Source organism: Notamacropus eugenii, chromosome 1 (genome assembly GCF_028372415.1).
Source record: "Notamacropus eugenii isolate mMacEug1 chromosome 1, mMacEug1.pri_v2, whole genome shotgun sequence".
Lineage (NCBI taxonomy): Eukaryota > Metazoa > Chordata > Mammalia > Diprotodontia > Macropodidae > Notamacropus > Notamacropus eugenii.
Window position 1 is genome coordinate 309,353,612 of NC_092872.1, and position 19,974 is coordinate 309,373,585.

General features: G+C 36.2%; 1 protein-coding gene across 2 annotated transcripts in view; it reads left to right on the forward strand.

Moving 5' to 3' along the window:
* Positions 1-19,974, forward strand: part of POLE2 (DNA polymerase epsilon 2, accessory subunit) — a 54,733-nt gene that overhangs the window by 17,440 nt on the left and 17,319 nt on the right. Inside the window, exons 7-12 of one of the 2 annotated variants that reach the window (XM_072629473.1) lie at positions 5,683-5,766; positions 11,127-11,183; positions 11,868-11,916; positions 16,271-16,343; positions 18,979-19,151; positions 19,809-19,898. In XM_072629473.1, the coding sequence (XP_072485574.1) occupies positions 5,683-5,766; positions 11,127-11,183; positions 11,868-11,916; positions 16,271-16,343; positions 18,979-19,151; positions 19,809-19,898 (526 nt within the window). Of the gene's footprint in view, positions 1-5,682; positions 5,767-11,126; positions 11,184-11,866; positions 11,917-16,270; positions 16,344-18,978; positions 19,152-19,808; positions 19,899-19,974 lie in introns of both variants that reach the window. The other variant, XM_072629474.1, reaches the window with a different exon arrangement.

Here is a 19,974-nt window from a genome sequence, read left to right on the forward strand (position 1 = left end):
CAGGATTGTTTCAATTTTATTTTTCTTATAGTGGAAAGTTTTTCATAGGGTTAATAATTTGCAGTTCTTTTGAGATCTGTGTGTTGATAACTTTAAACCACTTACCCATTGAGGAGTGACTCTTGATCTTATATATTTATTTGTGTTCTAGCTATCTATTGGAGGGTGTGTGTGTGTGTGTGTGTGTGTGTGTGTAAGTAAAACATCAGACCCTTATCAGAGATGGTTCATAATATTTTTTCCAATTGACCATACCCCTTCTTCACTGAATTGCATTGTACAAAAGTTGTTCACTTTCATGCAATTGAGATTATCTCTTTTATATTTTGTGCTTATGACTCTACTGTGTTTGTTTAAGAATATTCCCTTTTGCTGTAATTGTAAAAAGCACCTGCTCTGGTTCTCTAATTTTTTATGGTGTGACTTTTTGTATTCAGGTTACTTATTCATTTTTTATCTCATTGTAGTATGTCAGCTAGGTGGTGCAGTAGATAGAGCACCAGTGCAGGAGTCAGGAGGATCTGAGTTCAAATCTCACCTCAGACACTTGACACTCACTAGCTGTGTGACCTTGGACAAGTCACTTACCCTCAATTGCCTCATCCTGGATCATCTCCAGTCAACCTGATGAATATCTGGTCACTGGATTGAGATGGCTCTGGAGGAGAAGTGAGGCTGGGGACCTGCACAGCCCTCCCTCACTCAAAACAAAGTCAAGTGCAAGTCATGTCATTATTTCTCTGATGGCATGGTCTTCTTCGGCAACAAAGGACGAACACACATTGTACTATGTGATGTAAGATGTTGATTTGTTTGCATATTTTTGATGACATCCTTTATATTATTTCTTCTTCATGATGTATTTTAGTTTATTCATATCTACTGTTCTGTTCTCTATTTCAATTTTAACTTTTTGGAGACATTGTTCTATAACTTGCATCCATATAATAAGGAGAAGATTGGTATTAAAAAGATGGGCCCTTGTTTCAGGGAAAAGAAACTGTATTAAAAAGAATATTGCAGTTTCCTAAAAGTAATCCAGCCCACTCTCCTCTTATTTAATTCTAGGCTCAATTTCTTGCTTGTAGACAGACAGACAGACACACACACACACACACACACAGACACACACCGCTACACACCGCTACGCCACACCCTTAAGAAGCTCACAGTCTTGTATCCCCAAGAGATCATAAAAATGGGAAAGGGTCCCACATGTACAAAAAATATTTATAGCAGCACTCTTTGTGGTGGCCAAAAACTGGAAATCAAGGGTATGCCCATCAATTGGGGAATGGCTGAATAAATTATGCTATATGAATGTAATGGAATACTGTTGTGCTATAAGAAATGACGAACAGGAAGACTTCAGAGAGGCCTGGCAAGACTTATGTGATCTGATGCTGAGTGAAAGGAGCAGAACCAGGAGAACTTTGTGCACAGCAACGACCACAGTGTGTGAGAGTTTTTTCTGGTAGACTTGGAACTTCATTGCAATGCAAGGACTTAAAAAAAAATTCCCAATGGTCTTCTAAGGCAAAATGCCTTCCACATCCAGAGAAAGAACTATAGAATTCAATTGCAGATTGTAGTGATCGTGCGTGTGTGTGTGTGTGTGTGTGTGTGTGTGTGTGTGTGTGTGTGTGTGTTACGTTTTGGTTTGTTAGATGATTTCTCCCACTCATTTTAATTCTTCAACGCAGCATGACTATGGTGAAAATATATTTAATAGGAATGTTTGTATAGAACCTATACAAAATTGTATGCCGTCTCAGGGAGGGAGGGGAGAGGGTGGGAGGGAGGGGAAAGTAATAATCTAAGTTATATGGTAGTTATTGTAGAACACTGAAAATAATTAAAATTAATTAATAAAAAAAGCTCACAGTCTAATGGAGGAGACAATATAAAAACAATGTAGCGTCAGGATAAATTGGGCATAATCAACAGAGAGATGGTACTAGCATTAAGGGGGATCAAGAAAGGCTTCTTGAAGCAGATGGAATTTTAACTGAGACTCCGAAGATGGAGAGACTCCCAGCCATGGGGACAGCCAGTGAAAGTGCCTGAAGTTGGGAAATGGACTATCTTGTGCAGGGAACAGCAAGGATACTGTTACTTAATCACAGAATATATAGAGGGGAATAAAGTGTAAAAAAACTGGAAAGGTATAAAAAAGAGCCATGTTATGAAGGCTTTGAAGGCCAAACAGACAGTTTTATATTTAATCTGGGGGGGCACTGAAGTTTATTGAATGTGGGGGTTAGAGGGGTTGGAGTGTTGTTTGATCACTTTGACAGATGATGAAATTGAATAGAGAGACACTTATGGCAGCGCGATCCACCAGCGGGCTATTTCAGTAGTGCAGGCATGATATGATGTGGTCCTAGTGCTGTGTGGGGAGAGCTAGCATATGTGTCTTTCTACTCCGCCCCCTCCTGTTTACCTTTTCATGCTTCTCTTGATTCTTGTGTTTGAAAGTCAGATTTTCTATTCAGCTGTGGTCTTTTCATCAAGAATGTTTGAAAGTCCTCTATTTCATTGAATGACCCCTTTTTCCCATAAAGTATTATACTCAGTTTTGATGGGTAGGTGATTCTTGGTTCTTAGCTCCTTTGACTTCTGGAATATCATATTCCAAGCCCTTCGATCCTTTAATGTAAAAGCTGCCAGATCTTGTGTTATCCTGATTGCATTTCCACAATATTTGAACTGTTTCTTTCTGGCTGCTTGCAATATTTTCTCCTTGACCTGGGAACTCTGGAATTTAACTACTATATTCCTAGGAGTTTTTCTTTTCAGATCTCTTTCAGGAGGTGACTGGTAGATTCTTTCAATATTTATTTTGCCCTCTGGTTCTAGAATATCAGAGCAGTTTTCCTTAATAATTTCATGAAAGATGATGTCTAGGCTCTTTTTTTTTGATCATGCCTTTCAAGTAGTTCCATAATTTTTAAATTGTCTCTCCTGGACCTATTTTCCAGGTCAGTTGTTTTTCCAATGAGGTATTTCACATTGTCTGCTATTTTTTTATTCCTTTGGTTTTGTTTTATAATTTCATTTTCCATAAAGTCATTAACTTTCATTTGCTCCACTCTAATCTGTAAGGAATTATTTTCTTCAGTGAGCTTTTGGATCTCCTTTTCCATCTGACCAGTTCTGCTTTTTAGGGCATTCTTCTCTTCATTGACTTTTTGGATCTCTTTTGCCATTTGGGTTAGTCTATTTTTTAAAGTGTTATTTTCCTCAGCATTTTATTTTGGGGGGGGGAGGTGTCTCCCTTAGCAAGCAGCAGTTGACTCATTTTTCATGATTTTCTTGCATCACTCCCATTTCTCTTCCCAATTTTTTGCTCTACTTCTCTTACTTGACTTTCAAAATCTTTTTTGAGCTCTTCCATGGCCTGAGACCAGTTCGTATTTTTCTTGGAGGCTTTGGATGGAGGAGCTTTGACTTTGTTTTCTTCTGTTTGCATGCTTTGGCCTTCCTTGTCAACAAAGTAAGATTCTAAAGTCTGATTCTTTTTTCCGGTTTTTGTTCATTTCCCCAGCCATTTACTTGACTTCTTGAGCTCTTTGTTAAAGTAGTTCTCTGCTTCCAGCGGAGGTTGGAGTTGTACTGTCAGCCACTCAGTCCCCCCACAATCTGTGGGCCTAGAGCTCCAAAAACAGTGGCTTGCAGGTGCTGTGGCTGCTGCGGGTTCCTCTGACCCCTCCCCACTCTGGCACCCTGGGACTGGTTCCATACCACTCCACTCTTCTGCACTGGTCCCACAGGCTTTTCCCACTGACCTTCCAATTTATCCTCAGCATTTTGGGGTCATGAAGTCTGGAAACCACCACAGATGTGAGAAATTCAATCTCCCCAAGGCCTGCTCATGTCCTGTCTGTGCCAGTGTGGTGTTGGACTGTGCTCTGCTCCCAGCATGGCATGATAGATACTTCCCCACGACCGTCCAGGCTGTCTTGGGCTGGAGATTTTGCTTCACTCTATCATTCTGTGGGTTCTGCAGCTCCAGAATTTGTTTAGAGCCATTTTTTACAGGTATTTGTCTGGGCTTGGCGGAAACGCTGTAGGGAATCCGTTCTGTTACTCCTCCACCTTGGCTCCACCCCCTGTGGAGCCTTTTTGTAACTATTGTCTTAGTTTCTTTGCTGATGTTCTAGTTTTCTAACATACCATTATATTGTCTGCTAATAAGGGATAGTTTTGTTTACTCTTTACTAAAATTTATACCTGGAATTTTTTTCTCTTGTGTTATGCTATATAGCTATCATTTCAAGGACTGTCTTATACAGTCTTAATCCAACTTTTAAACTTTAATAGGTGGTACCGCAATTTATATTCTTTTTATTCTTCTCATAAGATTTTACAAATGAGTTCATGTTCTAAGCCATTTTTTTCTCTTGGGCAAAGAAGTCAAGTGTGTTTGCTGATGTAAGATGGTTTTTAGCCTCTTTTGGCTTCCTCATTGTGGCAGTTGATTTATAAATCAACTTGTGCAAATTAGATGATAGTGTGTGTGTAATTATTGATGTTCTTTCTTCAATCTACTTCCTAATTTTTGGTGTCAATAACAACTCATTTCATGTCTGTGAAAATGTTATCAATTTCATTTACTGTGATATAATTTGGTTTGGCACCTTTTTATTTTTTAACTGTTCCAAATTCAGAGGCATGAGGCTTATAGGTAGTCCAAAAGTCTTTGATTTCACTCATTCCTTACTTGAATTGTATTTTCCAACATTTTTAGTCATATTAATTTATTATCACCTTTACATAAGATTTACTGAGTATCAAAGTATATGTTAATTTAACTTGGAGAGTCTTATCAAATTCTTCATAGAATTTACGTACCTCTTTGTCTAGTTCCATGAGTATTATCAGACACATGCAGTAATTTCTTGCATGTTGGTCTTTTTTGCAAATTCACATCATGAGCTCTATAGTCTGGGACCAAATGTCCCAACAATTTATTGTGCCTTTGGCACAAGATAAAACTAACTTCCACAATTCTTTTATTTGCCTTCCAAAGAAGAACCTATCCGTCCATTAAGCTGCAACCTATTTTTGTCTTCAGATTTTATTTATAGCAATAATGTCAAGATTGATTCAGTTAAATTCTTTCAATAGCATATCCATTCATTGATCACTGGGCAAAGATTTCACATTTAGGTAAGTTATTGTTTATAGATGGTCTCTATTATTCTTAGCACCATCTTTTCTTCTACTGCCAACATTAGTAAAGAAGCACAAAGTTGAGCAACATTTTGTAGCCAAAGCATTTTTCACCAACGACCAGCCTGCTAGTGATAAGATTCTTGGTACCAACTATGGGAGTACTCAAAAATCAACACATTCTATTGCTGAGTCTATAATTGAAGCCTTTCCACTTGAGAACAAAGAATAAATGGCAGCAAGTAGTCTTTGAGAATCCAAGATCACCTTCACATGATGTTGAGACATCGGACTAAACTTTATTTGAGGGCATTGGATCACACGTAAAAACTTTAAAACAGACATGAATTATATACAGTGTCCTAAAAAGTCTTAGTGAAGGTGTAGGATTTTTTAAAAATAGCTTATCGTGTAATTTTGATAATCATTTGTACAAAATATTTAGCTTTTAGAAGTAAATTTCTGGAATGTGCATTTGTAAATCTGAGAAACTGTTTTGTCTTTTAGCTTAAAACAATAGAAACCTTATTGGGCAGTACAGCCAAAATTGGAGAAGTGATTGTTCTTGGGATGATAACCCAAATGAAAGAGGTAGGTTAAACTTAAATTGCTTTACATTCTGATTTAGGGAAACTTTTTTTTAAAAAATTGTCATTTGTACAAAACCCTTCTATGTAGCTCATAGTTTGTTCTTTTCTTTGTCTCACATGTCTGTCACTTAACCTTTTCTTCTTAAAATTGATTATAAAGTATCCATAACTGAAATACTTCAAGATCCTAAACGAGCTAATCACTGGTATGGAAAAGTAATCTTAAATGTTGTTAGAATTAGCCACTAAATATTTGTACTATAAATCCTAAGGCTTTAAACTATCTCACTTTTCTCACATTGAGAAGCATGACCAGAATCTTAAGAAGCAGAAACTAGAATTATAGTATGTCAAGGAAAGAAGGAACCTGAGAGATCTGAACTAATTCTTTCAATTTACTTATAGGGAAAAGGAGGTCCAATGACGTTAAATGACATATCAAAAGTGTTGAACCATGCTTATTAGACATGTAGAGCTGTTGTGTTTTCCCCAGTGTCGTCCATGCCATCTAAATTATGAAAAGCAAAAATAGCATGTGCTTGAATCCAGGAAACACACAGGAATCAGCTGTAGTTGTACACTCACTATTGTCTGTCCGGAGAAAAGTAGTTTGTATAAAGCAATGTAAAGTAGACTCAAATAGAATAGAATCCCTGTGGGCTGCATATTGACTTAGAAAACCACAAATTAGCGTTATCTATGTTTTATTGCATTTTTGTGTATTTTGTTAAACATTTCCCAGTTACATTTAATGTGATTAGGACAGCACTAGGGAGTTTTGCTGGCTGTGAGTTTGACACCTCTGATATAAAAAAGATAGTATTTACAAATACTTTACTAGCTGTGTGACTATGGGTCTGACCCTCTGATCCTTCAACTGTAAAACTGAGTAATAAATGGTACCTTTCTCCCAGAGTGGCTTTGAGGAGGAAATGAAATGTGCAAGGTATTGTCTAAGAAAAATATAACAGGGATTTTCTCAATAGCCGTGCATGATACTTGAAGTTTCATATCATAGGATCTTAGAGTTGAAAAGAACCTAAGAGATCATCTAGTCCAATTCCTAGTTAAAGTATTAATCCCCTTTATAACATCCTCAAAAAGCAATCATCCAGGCTTGAAAACTTTCAGTGATGGTTTAAGTCACTACTTAATATGGCAATCCATTCTATTTTTGAAATTACTAAAATGGTTTTTCTTATGTTGAGCTGAAATGTGCCTTTCTGATACTTCTACTTGTTTTTTACTTTGTCCACTGGGGTCAAGCAGAACAAGATAAATTGTTCTACAAGTTACAATCATTTAAATATCTCCTTTAACTTATTTTCATATGCCACAAGTTTTGTGTGCTTTGACTTGAAATTGTTGTTCCAAAAATCTGTTGTCTCGAACAAAACATTTCAGATGTGGTTTGGTCAAGGCAGAGTTTGGTGGAACTATTACTTCCTTTGCTTTAAATTTGAATTATTTTATTTCTATCAGGGCAGACTAAAAGTGCATGAGGTTTTAATGGTTATTTTGATTGATATTTTAACCTGTAGTTCACCAAAAAACCAAGCCTTTTTCATATAAACTACTGTCTGACTACCTCTTCCCCATTCTGTACTTACACAGCTGATTTTTTAAAAGAGAAATGTAGGATTTTATATTTGTCCCTATTCAATTTCATCTCACATAATTCTACAGATATTATTAAACATATTAAACTTAGATAAAACATGGTCATTGAATTTATGGAGCTTGTAGTCTATAATAGTTATTGATAGCTAAATAATACTTTACTTTCTGAGATCTCTTCTAGCTCTAGATCAGTGATTCTATGAACCTCACTTGAGCCTTCCAACAGCCTTGTGAGGTTGGCATTACAAGTATTGTTTCCTGAGGCTCAGGTAAATTAGGTGATTTGCCCATGGTCACTTAACTAATAAGTGTCAGAGGTAGAATTCAACATAAGTCCCTCCTGACTCTTAAATTTACCATTCTTTCTACTATACCAAGATGGCTCTACATAGTAGTTAACATTTATTGCTTTTTAGGATTTACAGAACACTTTGATTTATTATCTCAGTTTAGTTCTCATAACAATTCTATGAATTAGATATTATACACATTATCCCTATTTTATAGCTCGAAACTGTAGTTGGGGGTTATGCTTCTACAATTCGTAATATCATTTGTCCCATCATTCTAGCAAGATTATGATTTTTCCCCAAAAATTTATTAATTTATTTGTTTTCAGTTTTCAACAATCAGTTCCATAAGTTTTAAACTTTCTCCCCACTCCCTCCTCAAGACAGCATACAGTCTTATATGGGCTCTACGCATACATTGCTATTAAGCACATTTTCACATTAGTCATGTTGCATATTCGTCATAAAACGAATGGAAGAAACCATGAGAAAAACAAAATGTAACAAAAGAAAAAATAGTCTACTTCATTGTGTGTTCCAACTCCATAGTTCTTTCTCTGGATGTGGATGGCATTTTGTATCATAAGTCTTTTGGAAATGTTGTAGGTCCCTGCATTGCTGTAAAGGGCTAAGTCTATCAAAAACAGTCCTCGCACACTATGGCTGTTACTGTGTATAATGTTCTACTGGTTCTCTTCACTTCACTCAGCATCAGTTCATATAAGTCTTTCCAGGTTTTTCTGAAGTCTATTTGTTTGTCATTTCTTATAGCACAATATAGTATTCCATTATATTCATATGCTACAAATTGTTCAGCGATTCCCCAACTGATGGGCATCCCCTCAATTTCTAGTTCTTGGCCATCACAAGCTGCTATAAATGTTTTTGTACATGTAGGTCCTTACTATTTTTATGATCTCTTTGGGATACAGCCCAGGAAGCAGTATTCCTGGTTCAAGGGATATGATTTTTTTATCCTAATTGTAACCATATCTATTAATTATCCAATCCAGCTTCATGTCATCCATAAATAGGGTAAGGTCCTCTAACCTTCCTTGAAATCATTGATAACTGACACACTTCCAGGCACTGAAAATATAAAGACAAAAATGAAATGGTCCCTCCTCTGAAGGAGTTTATATTCTATTAGGAAAGACAAAAATGCACATATTTAAGTATATAGAAATCTATTTTTAAAATAAAAACTGGTTTGGAAAGGGAGGGTAGTAGCAGCAAAGGTAGAGTGACAGAGCAACTTCATATATAAGGCAGTACTTGAGCTGAGTTTTAAAAGAAAGAAGAGATTCAGCGAGGCAGAGGTGAGAAGAGAACAAACTCTAAGCCTAGGGGATGGTGAATACAGAAACACGATGGGTGGTGGGTGTTGTCTGTGAGGAATGCAAGAAGGCCAGTTTTGCAGGACCATAGAGTGTGAGAAGTATGTTGAGACTGTGTTATGCGGGGCATTAAATGCCAAGTGGAGAAGTTTGTATTTAATCTCAAAGGCAGTAAGGTAGCAGTAAACATGACTTTTTGAGTTGTGACATGACATGGTCAAATTTGCACTTAATTTGCAAGGAAAATTACTTAGGCTTTTGGTGAATGATTGATTAGAGTGGTGAGAGACTTGAGGCAGAGAGACCAATCAGGAGGCTATTGCAATAGGTGAGGTGCAGTTCAAGTGAGAGATACAAGCTCAGATAGTAGTGTGAGTAATAATAAGAGGACAGATGTGAGAGAGTTTGTTGAAGTAAGAATAACATTTGGGGATGTGTAGTGAGAATTCAAGGATAATGAAAAGGTTATGAACTTGAGAAACTGGAAGGATGGTAGTGCCTTCAACAGAAATGGGAAAGTTTGGAAGAAGAGGAATAGGTTGGGTTGAGAGTGGAGAAGATAATGAATTCAGTTTTAGACACATTAAGTTTGATATGCCTACGGAACATGCGTTTTGAGAATACTCAATAGCCAGTTGGAAATAGGGAACTGGAGCTCAGATGAGATTAGGTCTCAGGTGAGAAACAGATCTGAGAGTCATCTTCATAGGGGTGATAATTAAACCAATGGGAGCTCTTTGTATCCTCACATAGTTATAATAAATGCTTTTTAACTAATTGGTGAGGTTGTCAAGAGACACAGTATAGAGAAAGGGCCTAGTCTTACAGATATATCCACAGTTAGAAAGTATGATATGTGGATCATTAACTCACAAAGGAGATGATAAATCTGCTCAGATGAATAAGAGGAGAATCAGGAGAAGGTGTTATCATAAAAGTCCAGAGAAGAGAGAGTATCCAGGATCACAATTAACTCTGGAATTGTGTGTGGTCATAATGGACATTTTTAGTGGATCCAGTTAGCTTTGTTGGGTGGAGTTTCTCTCCCTTTCTCCCACTCTCTGTATATGTGTGCTTCATTCTGTACCCTGAGTGAGCACTTTTCTCTGTCAGGTGGTGTGAAAGGTTTATTAACCTTTCATCCTCTTCAGTTGTGTTTGGTCATTGTGGATAGTGCACATTTTTAGTGGCCTCATTTGGCTTGCTTGGGTGACTTTTCCTAGCTCAGCAAGCAGTCAGTGGTGAAATTAATCCATATTTGAATTTTGACAAGATATGAGAGCCAAGGAATTTGAGAGTAGAGGACAGAATTGAATTGAATTTGTTAACCACAGGGATGAGGATTGGGAAAGGCAGAAGGTGAAATCAGAGCTTGGGTGATGGCCTGAAAGAGTAGGGAGGGGTAGAGGGAATGGACATTGCAGAAAGGATAAAAAATAGGCTGAATGTAATAGAACAAAGGAAAGAACTCTATTTAGAAAAGATGCATGAGTTACTGAATACCTTTTGAACATGACTTTTGTTTGATTAATTATAACAAAAATGATACTATGTTCCATTTATTTAATCCCATGTAGCTGCTTCTAATAGCTAGGTGGCACAGCAGATAGAATGCCCTCCTGGAGTCAGGAAAACTCATCTTTCTGAGTTCAAATTCAGCTGTTTGACCATGGACAAATCAGGGTTAATCCTGTTTGCCTCAGTTTCTCATTTGTAAAATGAGCTGAAGAAGGAAATGGCAAACTACACTATTATCTCTATACCAAGAAAACCCCAAATGGGGTCACCAGGAGTTGGACATGACTGAAACAACCCAACAACAAGAAGTTGCTTCTGCATGTATTATCCCATTTGTTCTTCAAAAGTGCCTTGTGAGGTAGAGACAGGTCATATAGAGTCATTTCTTTTATTGTTGTGGAAACTGAGTATCAAATTAAGTAAACTTCCTATAATCCCATGTGTAATAAAGTAGCAGATCTAGAATTTTAACTCAGATGTTCAGATTGCTAGTCCAGTGCCATTTCCGCTGTACTACATTCTGATAATTATTACTTTTGATTAGAAAGTAGTTAATTTTTGTATAGACTTTTACTTTTTTCTTTTAATATTTTTAGGGGAAATATTTCTTGGAAGATCCTACAGGAACAGTACAACTGAATCTTAGTAAAGCCATATCCTTTTTGTATCAAGAAGCAATATTTTTTTTCAGAGAAAGTTATTGATTAATTGAGACAATTAATTACATCTCTTCTACAGAATGACCTGTGTGGATTATCAGTATGAGTTCTGTAGAGAAAGAGAATAAAATAGTTTTGTCCACAGATATAGTATTATATGCTATATAACCTATTCTCTATCCACTAGGAAATTTCCTTGGGAGTCCAAATGAGACACTCTGAAATGAAGATTTCTAGTGATGTTAAAAATTTTCTTTACCATTCTGATAAGGCATACCTCCTTGGGTAGAAAATGCACACATACAATTTTCTTTGGCTGTGGTATATCCACAGTTATAAATGTTAAATATATCTGAAAATTAGAGTTTGGCTGTAGCGTTATGTTGAGACCATTATTGTATCGCCATTAAAAATATCTTATCAGTTGAGAGAAAACATGAAACAAGGGAGACATGGGTCCAATTTTTTTCTCATATACGTTGATATATATCTAGCTATATGATCATGGGTAAATCACTTTTATCTCACTCCCCAAGACATCACTGTAAAATAGATTTCATCTCTGAAGGCAGTTTTGCATATCAGGAATTCCCTGGCACAGTCATAGGTTCTGATACTCTGCCTCCACCCTGCCCCTGCCAAAGAGAAATTTCATTATTTTCCTGAACTAATGAATACCAGTTTCATAGTGGTTTATATACAGAGTCATGCTTTGTCTTAGCAGAGGGTAAGTTAAAAAATGTACTTTTGTTTCTCCTGACCATTCTATATGTTATAAGCAGATTAAAATAAGAAAGCATTATAAAATAGTTTGAATAAGGAAAAAAAGTAACTGTCCAGGGAACATGAATTTATGTAAATAATGTTTAAATTTTAATTTCATTTAGGGTCACATCACAAAATATTTATTTGATAATGCTTTGTTGGTCTGAATATAAGTCTTATTTTTTCTGTCTTTTGGGGTGGTGGTAGTGAGGAGGTAATAGGAGTTAAGTGACATAGCTAGCAAGTGTCAAATGTTTGAGGCTGAATTTGAACTCGGGTCCTCCTGTACTCCAGGGCTAGTGCTTTATACACTGTGCCACCTCGCTACCCCTTTCCTCCAAAATTTAACTAATACAAATCTGAGTGGGAGTCTGTAATATACCATTAATAAGCAAATGACTGTGACAGTATAGCTCTAGTAGGGTGTGGGGGTGTGATGCTCCTCCTTTCCAGTGAACTTGGAAATAGTCATGGGAGCCCTCACTCCCTCTGCTGCTGACTGAACTCTTTATTAATTCTCTTTCTAAGTTCAGAGGCAGTTTAGTGGATATTTTCTGTAACATTTTCAGAAATTACTTATATTGCACAAGCACTCTCTATTTGGTTCAGCCTGATCCCAGAATAAAACTGTGAGACAATCTCTTCTCACATAGGTTAGCTTCTCCTCTTGAAGTATTAAACCATAAACTTAGGTGAAATTATTGTTAATGGGCATGTAATTTATTATCAATGCAGATTAACATTCAAACATCAACCCAGCCTTTCAGAGGGTTGTTTTTAAAGAAAGGGGTTAAGTTTTAAGATCTGGAAAGAGCAAGAGAAAGAAAGATTGACTGAATCTCAGTCTCTGCCATGTTGCAGTTTTCTCTCTAGTAAACATTAAGCATGCCCTGAGAAGTTGGATTTAGTGTGACTTCTGGTTGCTACCTTTGCTGCCCGCTCCCAAACCTGGTTTAGGCTTGGCCTGGTTGAAATTCCAGTAAACTGCTTCTATGCCTGACCGCTGTCAGCTAGGTGGAATTTACCCAGCAAAACTCAGTATAATCCTATGAGGGGAAAATGGGTCTTTCATAGAATGTAGAACTTCTAAGCACTCCTGATAAAAAAAAAGTCAGAACTGAATAAAAACTTTGAATAATTCAAAAGAAGCTTAAAAAGTAGATATGTTTGAGTAATTGGAAGGGAGTATACAAGGATGAAGATTCTAATAAGGGGCAAAGAAACAGCTGTCCCTTTAGAACCCTAATGTTATTGATTGTTATAACAGGAAATAGAAGAGAGTACATGTAAACTGACCATTAGGGCATAAAAACCTCACAAACAAATGTAGAAAAGCAAAAATATTAAACACCTCCATTACTGACCATAGTACTATAAAAATATATTCAGTAAAGGGTCATTGAAGAAAGGATTAGAAGTTATTCTGTGAAGAAAGGAGAGATTAATAAAGTTGAAAACAAAAAAATCCCACTAAATAAATAAAACCAAACTTCTTTTGGAAGTCAATGAAATATATAAACCATTAGCTAATTTGATTTTTAAATAGGAAAAGGAAAGTGCCACTATCAAAAATGAAAAAGAATTCACAATAAATGGAGAAAGAATAAAGTTATTAGAAACTACTTTACCCCAACTGTATGCCAATAAAACTATCAACTTAAGGGAAATGGGTAAATCATGCAAAAATCTAAAATTACCAGATTATCAGAATAAGAAAGAGAATTTAAATAACAGTTTAAGAAAAAGAAATTGAACAAGCTATAAATGAACTCCCAAAGAAGAAAACCCTAGGACCAGATATATTTTCAAGCAAATTCTACCTCTTCAGTTACATATGAACATGGGCAAGTCATCTGACTTCTGAGTCTCAGTTAATCTCTTGAAGAATTACTGTTAAGTCATCTGCTTTGGTGGAAGATATTCCCAAGCCAATGAATTGACAGTTCTTTGATGTGTTAATATATTCCAGCCCACTCTCTTCCTCCTGGTACATTCAAAGCTTACTCATTGCCCATCATTTATATTGATATTAGCTCAATGAACTCTGTTCCATTATCTAGACAGTTGGCATTTAAATACAGATTATATACAAGTCACTGTGCTAGGTGTCAGAGCTGCAAAAACAAGGGAAAGATAATCTTGACTAAGCCCTGAAGAACCTTAGATTTGACTGGGAGTTAGGGGCAGGAGAAGGATACCAGGGTACCCAGATAAGTCAGTGCCAGATAATTTGAAGAGAAAAAGAATGCTAACAAATAGAGCAGAAAAGGCTTCTGAGTCATCAAACTGTCTGAGTGAAATTTAAGTAAATGTAAGATTCTTTAGTCAGGGAGCAACATAGTGCTTTAGGAAGGTTATTCTGGCAGCTGTATGGAGAATGGATGAGAATGAAAGTAGAAAGTCAGTTCTGCAGTTACAGTAGTTCATATGGGATGTGATGGGTACCTCAACTAGAATGACCTGATGCAAGATTTGTGAGACACACATTGTAGAAATAGAATTGACAGTATTTTGGCAATGGATTTGTTATGAGTGAAGGAGAGAAAAGAGTTGAGGATAACTTTTTTTGAGATTGTTTTCCAGGTGACCAGAAAGGTACCCTGTAAAGTTGGTACTCTGTAAAGAAATAGATTTGGAAGAGGGATGAGCTTGAGGGAAAGAAGACAAGATCAGTTTGAACACAGTGTATTTGAAATGTTGTTGAGATATTCAGGTGGAATTCAGCAGGTAGTTGGTGATATGGGATTGGAGCTCAGCAGAGATATTAGGGCTGAATGTGTAGATCTGGGGGTCATCTGCATAAAAATGATCATTGAACTGATGGGAGACTATGAGATCATGGAGAAAGGACAAAGAGAGAGAAAAGAAGGCCCACACATTTTAGTGGCTTTGCAGTGGCCATTCATGCCTGGAATGCACTCATTTCTCATGTCCCCCTCACAGAATTCTTGACTTTCTTCAGGATATATTTTAAGCACTACCTTCTACTTTGCTATTGCCTTCCTTGATCTTCCCAATTGCTAGTGCCTTCTGTAATTATTTTGCATTTGATTCCCATTTATTTATTAATTTTTATTGATTATGTATGTATATATCTGTCTATCTTTATATATGTTCATGTTGTCTTTCCCTCAGTAGGATCCAAACTCTTTTAGACATTGTTTCATTTTTTTTTGTATTCCCAGTGCCTTACACAGTAGGTTCTCAATAAATGCTTATTCACTGATTGATTAAGCAAAGAGACTAAATAGGAACTGTCAGACAAATTGTAGGAGAATGAGGAAAAATCATTGTCACAAAAGTTAAGAGAAGAGCATCCAAAAGAGAGGGTAGTCAGCAGTGATAAAAGAAGGAGAGAAGTTAAGAAGGATGAGAACTGAGAAATAACTATCAAATTTAGCATTTGAGACTCTCAGTAATCCTTGATAGAGCAATTTCAAATGAGGTATGGGATGTGAAAGCAAATTCCAAGGTAGGAGTTGAGTTGAGTAGAAGTTGAGAAAGTAGATGCAATGAATGCAGGTAGGTTTTTTAGAAGTGTGTCTATGAAAAGGATAACTTGAAGAGATAGAAGGGTCAACTGCAGTTTTTGTTTTCCTCTTTAAAAATGTTGTATTGATGCCTTTTGTATTTTCATCATATTTCTAGAGGAAAATAATAATGATAGCTAACACTTACAGCATTTACCATATGCCAATCACTGTATAATAAGTCCTCTACAAATATTGTCTCATTTGATCTTCACAACAACCTTGGAAGATGGTGCTATTATTAGCCTCATTTTATAGATGATGAAACTGAAGCAAACAGAGGTTAAATGACTTGCCCAGGATCTTACAGCTAGTATTTGAGACTGGATTTGAATTGAGGTCTTCCCGACTCCAGGCTCAGCATTGTATCTATTGTGCCACCCAGATGCCCAAATCCTACTTTGTGACAAAGAAGTCAAGCCAATAAATCTTTATGTTTGTTTTTCTGACACTTCCCATGTGTCAGACACAGCGCTAAGCCCTAGGAATACAAATACAAGCAGAAAGAAATAAAAACCCTTCCCTCAAAGAGCTTGCATTCTAGTAGGGGAAAACATGGAAAAGAAACCTGAAATGAGGAAGGGAGAGGTACTGAGCACCAGGTTCTGTGGGTTCTCCCACAGTCCAGAGTGGGGAGTACAGCCTGGAGAGGAAGGAAGACCTAGTTGCCTCAGATCTTGTTACACTACGTTGGATAAGCATGTAGATTAGCTTTATGTTATTTAATTTTATTTTTTCCCAATTTGAATGTAGCTGATTGTGTCTGCTTAATATAACATTTTTCAGGTTGGTTTGAAGATCAGGTTTTTCATGTTAATGCCTTTGGATTTCCTCCCATTGAACCTTCCAGCACTACGAGGTAAAAATTTATTTTTTGACCCATCTACAACTGCAGATTTTGTAAATTTGGCAGTAGCAAATGTGAGACACGATATCAGACATGATATTAGCATTACCTTTGTAACAAACATGTAAAAGTAGCACCTGAGAAATTGTAGCCCCATACAAAAACCTTTGGACCCAGGGAATCCAGATTCTAGTGTTTTTCTGCCTATGTCTAGATGTGTCACTTTGGGCAAGTCATTTAATGTCTTTGGGCTTATTTCTGCATCTTTGGAAGGAGGAGCTGAACTTCCTTAGATCTCCTTAGGCACTAATTCCTGTAACATTTTCTGGGTCCCAGTTTTGTCATTTGGAAAAGGGATATAGAAATGTTTACCCTGCATACATTATGGTGTTGTTGAGAAGATCAGATAAGGGGATAAATGCAATGTAGTTTGAAAAATATAAATTGCTGTGTAAAGGTGGGGTGGTAACATTATTGTGTTTGGATTTACTTCTGAGGGCAGTTGTGAGGATAAAATGAGAAACCATTACAGAGTGCTTTACTGACCTTACAATGCTATAGAAATGTCTGTATTGACATCATTGTAATTATTATTGTTGTAATCATTGTTATTATTGCAAAACAAACAAAAGGGGTTAAGATTCCAATGTAAGAGTAGTAAAGCCTGAATGCTAAAGCCCTCATTTTACTCTTAGGAAATCACATGCAACCTTTGTTGGAAGTATCTTGCAGGGTTTTAGTGGTTAGAGTAGGTACAGAATATATTCAGGAAACATTTATTAAGCACCTGTCTTAGGTTTTAGGGAAAAAAGACTATGAAAAGCATAGATAAATACATAATAGAGAATAATGGATTGATGGAGACATCCAGACAAAATGAGCTGTGAAAATTTGAGCAGCCAGAGGGACAGAGGACACACCTGGGAAGGCTTCATGGAATACTTGGTACCTGCGCTGAGAAAAACTTTGAAAGGAGGATGGAGTGTATTCCAAGGGTAGGAGACTATATCAATGAACCAATGAAGGAGACTTAACAAAGAATAGTGAGAAAGATGGAGAATCAGTGGGTAACAGTATCAGAGAAGTCACACGAAGAGAAAGTACTAAGGAGGAAGAGGAGACTGTGGGCAACTGTACTGAAAGTTACATAGGGGTGAAGAGAGATGATAACCACTAAAGGAGATTGAAAGACAGTATGGGGTAGGGGACCTGTTGCCTAGAGGCCACTCATGAGGTCTTCTAGGTCCTTGGATACAGCCTTTTGACTGAATCCAAGTTTTATAGAACAAATCTTTTTATTAAGGAGATTTTTTCTGTGAAGTTTGGATTCAGTCAAAGGGTCACACCTGAGAATCTAGAGGTTGCAGGTTCCCCAGCCCTGGTTGTTGGAAAAAAATTGTCAAGAGACTTTGGTTTGTAGCCTGTCAGATATTTACTATCTCTGTGACTCAGGGTAAGTCACCTTCACATACTCACTTTCCTCCTCTGCAAAATGGAAGTGCTTTGTAATTTTTGAAGTGCTATGTTATACATTGTATTTTATATATATGTATATGTAGATATATATACACACATACATACATATATGTATTATTATGTGAGCTAAGAAAAAGCTATCAGATTTAGCGATTAAAAGAGAACCAGATTTCATTGCAATGGTGGACAGATTGCAAAAAGTTGAAGATAAATAACCAGTGAAAGACTGGATTGTGATCCATATTGTAAATTTTTTAAAAAGAAGTATCACCTGACTAAAAGTTTGAATTGCTTTATCTGTTATAAACTGTGTTAAAAATAAATTAAAAATTAAAAATTTAAAAAATTTAAAAAAAGAAAGATTGGAGGCAGTGCATGTGTTCTCCCCTTAATCATGAAAAGGAGGAAAAATAACAAGGGAACAGCAGAGTCAAAAGAAGATTTTTAAAAAAGAGGAGAAGCCTGATGGTGTTTTTCAGCATCAAGGAAGGAGCCAGGAAAAAATGAGAAACTGAACATGTAAAAAAAGAAGGGTGAAATTAATGAATCAAGGTGCTAAATAAGTTGTTGGAATCAAGGGTCCAAGTAGAGGGGTGGCCTTGGTAAGGAGAAAGGTTGCCTCATCCTTCTGAGACAGGAGGAAAGGATAGGGGGTAATATAGAGAAGTTTTGCAATACGGAATAGAGGAAGACACAAAACTCATGGATGTCACTTTCACATAATACTCTTATTCTGTGTTATCTGTCAACATAAGTGCATGTTGTACAGTTATATTCACTGCTTTCCTCTTATAATTTCAAAATTATCTTTTTCTTTTTGAAGCTAGCAAAGGCTAACAACAAAGTAAAAGCTACATAAAAGAAGCAAAAAGTAGTGTCATGAATTGTTATAGCAAGACAAATAGCATATTTTTGATGTTCAACTGTTTTTGCTAACCATTCATCACTTCCACACTCTTCCTTCTTCCCTCTCTCTGCACCTTTAATTGTATAAGCTATAGGTTAGTTTAATTTTGAATTGCCACAGGTTATATGTAGTTTTTGAAATACCTTGTTGGGAAAGCCCCCAATTAGAACAAGGCTGCAGTATAAAATGAGGGGAGAAGTTACTCAGATCTAGAGTGTTGTAGGAAAGAAAAAGAAAACGATGATGCTATTTCTATTAAAATAGGGCATACTATGGAAATGTGAATTTTTTTGGTGGACCAACTTCTACATCTGTAAAAGCTTCTGCAAAACTAAAACAATTGGAGGAAGACAATGAAGATACCATGTTTGTATTGGTATCTGATGTTTGGTTGGACCAAGTAGAAGTATTAGAAAAGCTTCACATTATGTTTTCTGGTAAGTTTTTTTTCATTGTTCTGAATTCATGAATCCTTAGCTTGATATTTCATATCTTAAGTCAAAACCCTTAGAAACTATATCTTTTGAACATTTTATAGTAACTTTAACAATAAAACATTTCTAAGAGATTTTATTTTTGAGACTAATAAATAAGAATAGAAATTTCTACTAAAGTTGTATAGCAATGCTTCATCATAGTGTGGAGGCGATATGGGTTTTTACAGCAGAGGACAAGCAAGTTCTTGAAAGTGACAGATTGGTGATATATATCACTTCTCTAAGTACTGACCTTCCTAGGGTCAGAGAGATTCAGTAGCCTCAGGTTGGCCACCAGGTGGAGATTTTTACTAGCTTTAGCAGATCATGAAAGCCATTTACAAAGTGTAGAAGGGTCAATATATTTTGGATGAATGAAGTGTCTAGTGCCATTGGTGTAATAATTATTGTACTGAAGTATTAATACCTTATTTAAAGTATAGTTGTTAATGTCCTTAGGAATAAGTTTGGATAATTTTTTCATATTTTAATTTATTAATTTTATTGGACTTTGAAAAATATCCTTACCTAATGTCATAAGTAGCCTCATGCTAATTTATTTGTAAATAGACTCCTTGCATTGAAAAAGTAATCTTTATCTGTTCTTATACTCCTTAGGCTATTCTTCTGCACCTCCAACATGTTTTATCTTCTGTGGAAATTTTTCATCTGCACCATATGGAAAAAATCATGTTCAGTCATTGAAAGGTATTGAAGAGTTTTCTAAAGACAAGACACAAATAAGAAATACTTTAATGTTTTTATGAATGAAATTCATGTAAAA